Source organism: Hemitrygon akajei, unplaced genomic scaffold (genome assembly GCF_048418815.1).
Source record: "Hemitrygon akajei unplaced genomic scaffold, sHemAka1.3 Scf000057, whole genome shotgun sequence".
Classification (NCBI taxonomy): domain Eukaryota; kingdom Metazoa; phylum Chordata; class Chondrichthyes; order Myliobatiformes; family Dasyatidae; genus Hemitrygon; species Hemitrygon akajei.
In genome coordinates this window covers 1418976-1430053 of record NW_027331943.1, presented here as the reverse complement: position 1 = coordinate 1430053, position 11078 = coordinate 1418976, and the positions used below count along the sequence as shown (strand labels likewise).

General features: G+C 46.4%; 1 protein-coding gene across 2 annotated transcripts in view; it reads right to left on the bottom strand.

Moving 5' to 3' along the window:
* Positions 1-206: 206 nt before the first annotated feature.
* The window catches only part of LOC140721545 (NACHT, LRR and PYD domains-containing protein 3-like), a 44637-nt gene continuing 33765 nt past the window's right edge, over positions 207-11078 (bottom strand). For both annotated transcript variants that reach the window (XM_073036369.1, XM_073036370.1), the window contains exons 8-11: positions 8630-10367; positions 6311-6397; positions 5988-6155; positions 207-1579 (exon numbers count right to left, since the gene is read on the bottom strand). In XM_073036369.1, the coding sequence (XP_072892470.1) occupies positions 1486-1579; positions 5988-6155; positions 6311-6397; positions 8630-10367 (2087 nt within the window). In that variant the 3' untranslated portion in view covers positions 207-1485. The remainder of the gene's footprint in view (positions 1580-5987; positions 6156-6310; positions 6398-8629; positions 10368-11078) is intronic.

Sequence of the window (11078 nt, the reverse complement as noted above, 5' to 3'; positions counted from 1 at the left end):
GGGATGAATAAAGTATCTATCTATCTATCTAACTGTTCTTTTTGTAGTTTATATCCAGAGGATTTATTTCATCTGTTTTGAGATTGCAAATATGGTAAAACATTTTGGGTTGATGTTTGTCAATTAATAGATCAATATATTAATGTGGATTTTACTTTTTGTTTTGAAAATGTCTTATTTGTGTTTACTAATAATACCAAATCTCATCGGGATCATCTCTTTATTATAAATCATTTGTTAACTTACAGCAAATTTTATATCCATAAATGCAAACACAGCAGTAAGAAACCTTCATTTATATTTTTTGTGTCAAACTATATGTTTTGTCTTCAAACTATATGTTAATACTCTGAAAACTTCCCAGAAACAGAAAGCTGTAAAGACTGTACAAATCTGTCAACGTTTTGGGTTATCTCTGTAAATGTTTCAGTTTTGTGACTCCTTTTAGATATAGTTCCTTCTGTCCAACAGCATTTAGACTAGATTTCCTTGTTTATTTGAATATTTAAAGTTAATAGTTATAAATTTGTTGCTGCTTATGTGTGATTCCCTGGTTTTGTTAGCATATGTTTAGTGTTTCTGTTTTTGTTTGTGTTCAAAAAAAAAATGAAAAAAAATTCTAAAAATTCTCAGCTTATAAATGCCACATACTTATATTTAAGATGAAAAAGAGAAAAATTAATGGAAAGGCTTGGGGCAAATTTTAGTTTATACACACAGGTTGCCGGGAGTGATATTGGAAGCAGACAGTCATTTTTTAAATAAAATGCCATTCCCTTTTCGCAGCTCCTCCTGCTTAACATCAAAGGATATCCTCTATTGAAAGGACAGGCAGAAATGCATATAGGCAGTGGTGTGGCTCTGTTGGTATGACATGGAATTAAATATTCAGAAGCAGGTGATATAGGATCAGAGAATGAATAAAATGTTTAAAATTATGTCTGTCATCAAATCCAGAACCTAGTCAGAACTTACAGGTGTAAGTTACAGTAATAAGTGTCAGCTATATTTTCTAACATCTGATCAATTACTGCTATGTGTACCATATGTATGATGCAGTCCCTACTCTATGTTACACCATTGTATATTACATTATGTTATCTTACTGAAAACCTTGTTCCCATTGTATTAGGATGATGATGCAGAGGTTTGATAAGATTAGTCATATTTTATCTTGTGTATGTTTATTCTTCTTAATTATTTGTCTCTTGAAATGAAATATTATGTTAAAGAAGAAAAAAAATTCCCCCGGGTCTCATGTGTGGGGGAGGGGTGTCTCGAACCTGCACATGCAGCAGAAGCAGTACCGCTGGACAACAGGTGGAAATACGTCACTGCGGGGCCGTTTCCAGTGTCACAGAGCGTGAGTCTGGAGCTGGTTCCTGTTAGAACAGTTGGGAATTAAACCTAGTGCACAGCCATTAAAGGGGAGGGCAAGAAATCGGTGAAAATGTCGCCATCCCGCAGGCAGGGATGTTCCCACATTCAGCTGCTCACAGTCACTGTCAGTCCAGGTCTGCGTTCCTGCAGAGATTGCAGTTCCTCCCTCCTGGTCCTACTGAACCGATTGTACTGCAGACTGAAACAGATGGAAGAATAAAGATGAAATAAACAGATTACACAACAGTGTCAGTAACAGGGGACCACGGTTAATGTTTCAACAACACTCACAGACAAATATCACCAGAAAACCCGCGGATCCGCTGATATTTTATCACACTGAACATTCGGATTCGGAACAAGAAGGCAGCCGGAGAGCACCTAAGGATTTCCAGTGGGAAGACATTTTGAGTTCTCGAGGGAAGAGAGAGGCCAGACTGCGCAGGCGTGTGACGTCAGCCAGCTGAGCGTGAACAGTTTAAAAAGAAGGCAGCCATATCCAGCGGGCAGCTGAGTGAGAGGCAGCAGAGCAAAAGGGCTTTGGCTCCACGAGCTTTGGTGGTAACAGGAAGAGGTGAGGCAGTTGTTGATTGCAAAAGGAGGTAATATGTGTGTGAGGCCAGTTTTCTGTGGTCGGTGTCAGATGTGGGAGGTCCTGGAGTCTCCCGGCGACACAGACGGCCACATCTGCACCCGGTGCAGCGAGATGCATCTCCTAAGGGACCGTGTTAGGGAACTGGTGCTGCAGCTCGATGACCTTCGTCTGGTCAGGGAGAGGGAGGAGGTGATAGAGAGGAGTTACAGACAGGTGGTCACTCTGGGGCCACAGGGGACAGAGAAATGGGTCATAGTCAGGAGAGGGAAGGGGAAGAGTCATGTACAAGAGAGTATCCCTGTGGCTGTACCCCTTGACAATAAGTACTCCTGTTTGAGTACTGTTGGGCGGGTGGGGAACAGCCTACCTGGGGGAAGTGGCAGTGGCCGTGCCTCTGGCACAGAGTCCGGCCCTGTGGCTCAGAAGGATAGGGAAAGGAAGAGGAAGGCAGTAGTGATTGGGTACTCTAAAGTCAGGGGTTCTGACAGGCAATTCTGTGGACGCAGGAAAGAAATGCGGATGGTGGTTTGCCTCCCAGGTGCCAGGGTCCGGGATTTTTCTGATCACGTCCAAGATATCCTGCGGTGGGAGGGAGAACAGCCAGAGGTCGTGGTACATATTGGTACCAATGACATAGGTAGGAAAAGGGAAGAGGTCCTGAAAGGAGACTACAGGGATTTCGGAAGGAAGTTGAAAAGCAGGACTTCAACAGTAGTAATCTTGGCATTACTGCCTCTGCCACACAACAGTGAGAATAGGAGTAGAATGAGGTGGAGGATAAATGCGTGGCTGAGGGATTGGAGCAGGGGTCAGGGATTCAGGTTTCTGGATCATTGAGACTTATTTTGGGGCGGGTGTGACCTGTACAAAAAGGACGGGTTGCACTTGAATCCCGGGGGACCAATATTCTGGAGGGCAGGTTGGATAGAGCTGTTGGGGAGGGTTTAAACTAGTTTGGCAGGGGGGTGGGAATCACAATGTGAGTGCAAGGATTAAGGTAGAAGGACAAGGGCATTATGCTAAGAGTTCTGAGTTGATGAGGAAGGACAGGCAGGGGACAGAACATAATTGTAGCCAGTTAAAGGGGTTGAAATGTATCTATTTCAATGCTAGGAGTATTAGGAACAAGGAGGATGAACTTAGAGCATGGATTAGTACGTGGAACTATGATGTTGTGGCCGTTACTAAAACTTGGTTGGAGGAAGGGCAGGATTGGATGATGCAGGTCCCGGGGTTCAGGTGTTTTAAAAGGAATAGGATGGGAGGTATAAAAGGGGGGTGGGGAGTGGAATTGCTGGTCAAGGATAGTTTCACGGCTTTAGAAAGGGAGGATGCTGCAGAACGAGTGTCCACGGAGTAAATCTGGGTGTAAGTCAGAAATAGGAAGGGATCAATCACTGCTGGGTGTAGTCTATAGGCCCCCAAATAGCCCTTGGGATACTGAGGAGCAGATAAGCAGGCAGATTTCAGAATGGTGCAGGAAATACAGGGTAGTAGTTATGGGTGATTTCAACTTCCTTCATATTGACTGGCACCTCCTGAGTGCAAGGGGGATAGATGGGGCTGAATTTTTCAGGTGTGTTCAAGGAGGATTCCTGACACAGTATCTGGACCGGCCAATGAGAGGAGAAGCTATACTGGATCTAGTTCTGGGTAATGAACCTGGTCAGGTGATAGATCTCTTGGGGAGCATTTGGGTGAGAGTGACCACAACTCCGTTAGCTTCAGCATAGCTATAGAAAAGGATAAAATCAGACAAAATGGTAAAGTGCTTAACTGGGGAAGGGCCAACTTTGAAGGGATGAGGCAGGAATCAGCGGGAGTAAATTGGAAACAGATGTTCAAAGGGGAAAGCACAGAAGAAATGTGGGAGAACTTTAGGGACTACTTGAGCTGGGTTCAGGATAAGTTTGTCCCACTGAGGCAAGGAAAAAATGGTAGGAAAAGGGAACCGTGGCTGATGAAACATGTGAGGCAACTTGTCAAGAGGAAAAAGGAAGCATATGTTAGATATAAGAAGCAGGAAGTAGGAGAGGCTTATGAGAAATATAGGGTAGCCAGGAAGGAGCTAAAGAAAGGACTTAGGAGAGCTCAAAGGGGGCATGAGAAGGCCTTGGCATGTAGGATTAAGGAGAACCACAAGGTGTTCTATGTGTATGTGAAGAATAGGAGGAGGACGAGAATGAAGGTGGGACTGCTAAAGGATAAAGAGGGCAACATGTGCCTGGAGGAGGTTGGGGAGGTCCTAAATGAATACTTTGCTTCAGTATTCACAAGTGGAAAGGATCTTGATCAGTATGAGGTTGAAGTAGAGTGGGCCTGTGTGATGGACAATGTGGAGATTAGGGAAGAAGTAGTGCTGGATCTTCTTCAAAACATTAAGATTGATAAATCTCCAGGGCTGGATATGATACACCCCAGGTTGTTGTGGGAATTGAGAGAAGAGATCGCAGGAGCATTAGCTATGATCTTTGAATACTCTTTGGCTGCAGGGGGAAGCCGGAGGACTGGAGAATGGCAAATGTAGCTCCCTTGTTTAAAAAAGTTAATAGGGAGGAACCTGGGAACTATAGACTGGTGAGTCTTACGTCGGTGACATGCAAACTGCTGGAAAGGGTTCTTAAGGATAGGATCTATGAGCATTTGGAGAAGTACAGTCTACTCATGGATAGTCAACATGGCTTTGTGAAGGGAAGATCATGCCTCACGAGCCTGATTGAGTTGTTTGAAGAGGTAACAAAAGAAATTGATGAGGGTAGGGCAGTGGATGTGGTCTACATGGACTTTAGCAAAGAATTTGACAAGTTACCTCATGAGAGACTCATCCACAAAGTCATGAGGCATGGGATAAGTGGAACCTTGGCTGTTTGGATAAAAAAAAAATGGCTTAAAGGAAGAAAGCAGAGGGTAGTTCTGGAAGGAAAGTATTCTGCCTGGAGGTTGGTGACCAGTGGAGTGCTGCAGGGATCAGTCCTGGGACCCCTGCTATTTGTGATTTTTATAAATGACCTGGATGTAGAGGTGGAAGTATAGGTAAGTTTGCAGATGACATGAAGATTGGAGGAGTTGTGGATGGAGCTATAGGTGGCCGAAGGTTACAAGATATAGACAGGCTGCAGAGTTGGGCAGAAAAATGGCAGATGGAGTTAAATATGGACAAGTGTGAGGTGATGCATTTTGGAAGGACAAACCAGAAGACTGAGTACAGGAAAAATAGTCAGTTACTTAAGAGTGTGGATGAATAAAGGGACCTTGGGGTTCAAATCCACACATCCCTCAAGGTCGCTGTCAAGGTTTACAGGGTAGTTAAGAAGGCCGATGGGATGCTAGGCTTAATTAACAGGGGGAATTGAGTTTAAGAGTAGAGAGGTCATGTTGCAACTCAACAAATCTCTGGTGAGACCGCAATTGTGTTCAATTCTGGTCACCTCATTATAGGAAGGATGTGGAAGCTATAGAGAGGGTGCAGAGGAGATTTACCAGAATGTTGCCTGGATTTGAGAACAAGTCATATGAAGCAAGGTTAGCAGAGCTGGGACTTTTCTCTTTGGAGCATAGAAGAATGAGAGGGGACTTGATAGAGGTGTACAAGATTATGAGAGGCATAGATAGGGTGGATAGTCAGTACCTGTTCCCAGGGCACCAATAGCAAACACCAGAGGGCATATGTACAAAATTAAGGGAGGGAAGTTTAGGGGAGACATCAAGGGTAAGTTTTTTTTGTTTTTGTGTGTTTTTTTTTTGTTTTCGTTTTTGTTTTTTGTTTTTACACAGAGGGCTGCGAGTGCCTGGAATGACTTGCCAGGGATGGTGGTGGAGGAGGCTAAAACATTAGGGGTATTTAAGAGCCTCTTGGACAGCAGGCACATGGATGAAAGAAAAATGGAGGGTTATGGGGTAGTGAGGGTTTAGTACTTTTTTTTTATGGGTCAGCACAACATGAACGGCTGAAGGGCCTGTACTGTGCTGTAGTATTCTATGGTTCTATGGTTCTATTAACACAAACACTCACCAGATCCATTTCAGACTCGGGAGGGTCAGTATGAGGCGGCGGAGAGCGGGGACAGATCGGTCTGTGAGTGAGTTATGACTCAGGTTCAGCCCCGTCAGTGATGGGTTTGTACTGAGAGCGGAGACGAGATCCTCGGCACCAGAATCTGTGAGATCAACATTGATCAGCCTGGAGATGAGAGAGAGTGAGGGTGAAGGACACAGAGAGACAGGAGATGGCACAAATCCCCAGTGTTTATCAGTAACACAATTACAAATCATATTAATGTTCAGTGTCAGACACCCAGTGACTGTAAACACAATCTCCCACAGTCTGGTACTTACCACAGTTTCTGGATTTTACACTCCGGGTTCCTCAGAGCCGCAGACACCAGTTTCACTCCTGAATCTCCCAGTTTATTCTCCCCAAGGCTAAACACAAACAGACAAATTGTAGAATAAAGTGATTCAAACCGTGGGTCTGGGGGAATTTCTCTCACTCGTATATTTCAGGAAACATTAAACCCTTCAGTAAATCACTGATTGGAGTTCCCATCACTGTCAATGTCCCTCACTGCCCAGCAACAGGGTATTCGCCAAATGTCAGTAATTTCGTCTGTCGGTGTGACCCTGTTAACTCCACATATTCTGTTTCATTCCCCGATGGTTAGAAAAGTGTTCCTGACATGAAAGGGTGGGGAGGGGCAGGGATGAAGGATGGGAGAAAGAGTCCTCCACAGTGAGGAAGATTTGTGAATGGGGAAATGCCAGTGGCAAATGACACCAGCTGAGGAAAAGAATGGAAAGGCAGAACCTGAAGGAGGAAGGTGGATGGGGAAGAGAGAGATCCCACAGGAGGAAGGGGGATGGGGAAGAGAGATCCCACAAGAGGAAGGGGGATGGGGAAGAGAGATCCCACAGGAAGGGGGATGGGGAAGAGCGATCCCACAGGAGGAAGGGGGATGGGGAAGAGCGATCCCACAGGAGGAAGGGGGATGGGGAAGAGAGATCCCACAGGAGGAAGGGGGATGGGGAAGAGAGATCCCACAGGAGGAAGGGGGATGGGGAAGAGAGATCCCACAGGAAAAAGGGGGATGGAGAAGAGAGATCCCACAGGAAAAAGGGGGATGGAGAAGAGAGATCCCACAGGAAAAAGGGGGATGGAGAAGAGAGATCCCACAGGAAAAAGGGGGATGGGGAAGAGAGATCCTACAGGAAAAAGGGGGATGGGGAAGAGAGATCCCATAGGAGGAAGGGGGATGGGGAAGAGAGATCCCACAGGAGGAAGGGGGATAGGGAAGAGAGATCCCAGAGGAAGAAGGGGGATGGGGAAGAGAAATCTACAGAGGAGGAAGGGGGATGGGGAAGAGAAATCCCACAGGAGGAAGGGGGATGGGAAAGAGAGATCCCACAGGAGGAAGGGGGATGGGGAAGAGAGATCCCACAGGAGGAAGGGGGATGGGGAAGAGAGATCCTACAGGAAAAAGGGGGGTGGGGAAGAGAGATCCCATAGGAGGAAGGGGGATGGGAAGAGAGATCCCACAGGAGGAAGGGGAATGGGGAAGAGAGATCCCACAAGAGGAAGGGGGATGGGGAAGAGAGATCCCACGAGGAAGGAGGACGGGGAAGAGAGATCCCACAGGAGGAAGGGGGATGGGGAAGAGAAATCCCACAGCAGGAACTGTTGCGGTGAAGAGAGATCAGATAGTAGAAGGGTAATGGGTAAGAAAAATCCAACAGGAAGAAGGACGATGGGGAAGAGTGATTGCACTGGACAAAGGAGGATGGCATTAGGGATGGGGAAGAGAAATCCATAGAAGGAAGGGGGATGGGGAAGAGTGATCTCATAGGTGAAAGGGAGATGGGGAAGAGAGATCTCACAGGAGGAAGAGGGATGGGAAGGAGAGATCCCACAAGAGGAAGGGGGATGGGGAAGAGAGATATCACAGAAAGGGGGGGGGGGGGTGAAGAGAGATCCCACAGGAGGATGAGGCAAGAGTAATAGAGAGCCCACAGGAGGAACGGGGATAGGGGCAAGATTCCAAAGAACGGAAGGGGGATTGGGATGAGAGGTCCCACAGGAGGATTCCAAGGGTAAACGATAATCCTACAAGACGAGAGGATGCAGACATTTTTTGTACGTGTGTGTTGGGTCTGAACAGAGCCCCAGAGGAGATGCGCCCTCGCTCTTTGCGTATCTGGAAGTGAGCAAAGTCACACACGGGGAAGGGCAGTGGGAGGACAATCTCACAATGGTATTTCTTTCCTTCTCACTGGGACAGTCTGCTGACGGTCTCTTGTCCCTCACCGGGATGGGGGTGTGAATCTCTGACCCACCTGCTGCAGTCAGTGTCGGTCTGGGTGTCAGTAACAGTGAGAAGGAACATTGTCAATGGACGTGTCACAGGCTGCGATAAACATGGCCATTCCTGTGATTTACTACCATTAAACCAATGGCCGTTGTTCACTGATTTGATGAAGTCTCCAACATCCCTTCACAAGGAACCACAGAACCCTCCCGTCCTTGGGGAATTACTGACCGAACCCCTGGTTATTTGTTACAATACTTCACAATCTGATTTACTACAGTTTTACCGAAATTCCTTTACATTGGAACACAATGGAACCGTTTCATAGTTCAGAGTGAAAGATAAACCAAGTTACCTCAACTCCTGGCACTTGCGCAGCCCGGGTCCCAGCCGCAGGATTCCTTCACACTGAATGTGGCATCTCTCCAGGCGAAGGTGCTTTATTGTATCACAGAGTCTGATGGCATGAGACAGGACCGCACAGTCAATCGGGGTCAGTGTTATTCCACTGAATGAAAGTGTTTCCACAGATCCCAGTGCGGTCTGAGCCAGTCCACGATTCTGAGACTCAAACAGGTAGTGCAATGTGTTCAGGAGGCTGCTTTTACCAGCTTCACTCACTGTGTTTCCACTCTGACGTTTAACCTCCTCCTTCACCCAATCAATCACCCGGCAGGTTGTTTGATGAGGAAATGGACCCAGAAACTCCTCCAGGCCCCGAGCTGTCATTGGGTTGGAGAGACCAGCTACAAAACGGAGAAATACCTCAAATCGCCCATCTGTCATGTTGTGGGCTTCAGTGAGGAATATCAGGATATCCCCGGGATGTGGATTCAGGAATTGTGCGACTGCAGCTACAAACTCTTGGATGGTGAGGTGTGGGAATGTGTACACCACGCTCCGGGCAGAATCCTCTCTCTCCAAAAGCTCCATCAGGAACCCGGACAGGAACTGGGAAGGCTGCAGATTGTACTTGATCAAATCTCCATCTGTAAACACAATCTTCTTCTCGGACACTCCTCTGAAGGCCATCTGACCAACCCTGAGTAACACATCACGGGGGTTCTCAATCTCACGGTCGTGGTTTTTCAGGATGTTGTAAATATAGTAGGAGTACAGTTGGGTGATGGTCTTAGGAACTCGCTGCGGGTCCCTGACTCTTTGTGTGAAGAAGGGGCCCAGTGCCAGAGCGAGGATCCAGCAGTAGGAGGGGTTGTAGCTCATGGTGTACAGGATCTCATTCTCCTGCACATGTTTGAAAACACCTGCTGCCACCGTCTGATCTTCAAAATGTCTGCTGAAATATTCCTTCCGTTCCTCACCGGATAATCCCAGTATTTCAGCCCAGACACTGATCTCAGCCTTTTCCAATAAATGTAACGCAGTGGGGCGGGTGGTCACCAGCACTGAACACCCTGGGAGCAGCTTGTGCTGTATTAAACTGTACACAATGTCAGACACCTTGCACTTGAATTCAGGATCTGTGCATGTGGACTGAGGTTCTGTGTCTCTCCGACTGTCAGCAAAATCAATTGTGTCATTGAATTCATCCAAACCATCGAATATAAACAGCAATCCCTTTGGGTTCTTCCAGACCTCTCTCAGGATATTCCCAAAGTAAGGATACTGATCCAGAATCAGTTCCTTCAGGTTTATTCGACAGTTAATACTGTTTAAATCACGAAATTTAAAACTGAACACAAACTGGAATTGTTGGTATATTTTCCCCGTGGCCCAGTCATAAACAATCTTTTGTACCATTGTGGTTTTCCCAATCCCTGGGACTCCAGTCACTGCTGCTGAACTCCCAGATTTGGATTTATTCCGGAAAAAGCTGCTCTGGAACAACTGAGCAGTCCGGATGTTTTCCAGCTCCCTGCGGAGATGTTTCTCTCTCCAATCCTCGTGGTCTCTGCCTCTTGCCAGCAGCTCATGTTCCACCAGTCTCCGATCTCGAACAGTAGAAATGACCGTGAGCTCAGCGTATCGATCAACCAGCTGGAAAACCTTCACCTTCTCCCTCATCAGGATCGTGTTCACTCTCAGTGTTTCAGTTTGTGCCCGTAGAGTCTCCTTATGTTTCTGTTGAACATCTTCCATGGGAACAGAGAACATAGTCAAAATGTTAAATGGCTCAACTGACGAGGAATATTATAACAGCATTTCAACATTCAGTGTTTGAGATTACAGTCCATGGATTAATTTCATACTTCCTTGGATATTCGGACAAAAGTAAAATTCTATTCACAGACACCGGAATTGACAGTGACGGAAGTCCCAGAAAATGTCCAGTCCTCATATTCTGGCATGAATTACTTGTGAAGGTGAACATTCCCCTGATATCCTATTGCAGTCCTGACTGCTCTCCCGTTACAACAACATTTCACTATATTTAAAACATTGTTTGGATCAGCAGCAGATGATGCTAATGTTGATCTGGTGTGGAAATATGGAGAGCAGGACACTGTGCATTTTGGCAAAGCTGCACACTGGGGAGTCACAGGTGTCCACTGCTCTTGTATCACAACAGGAGCAGAATATGCATGAAATACTCAAGGCGGACAGCATCTGGGGGAGAATCACAGTTAAGTTTCAGATTGATAACCCATCGGAACGACAAGATTGAAAATGGGTAGTTTTCAGTCTCAGTGATGGAGGAATCTCCGTGAACGGCAGAGACCATAAGCGTCTCAGTGGTGTACATCGTGTGTGTGGAGAGGGTGGGGAAGTCTTAGCAACTGCTTCTGATCAGTCTGGCAGGTGGAGTGTGGGGCAAGGTATTATGATGCCTCCGCCTATCAGAG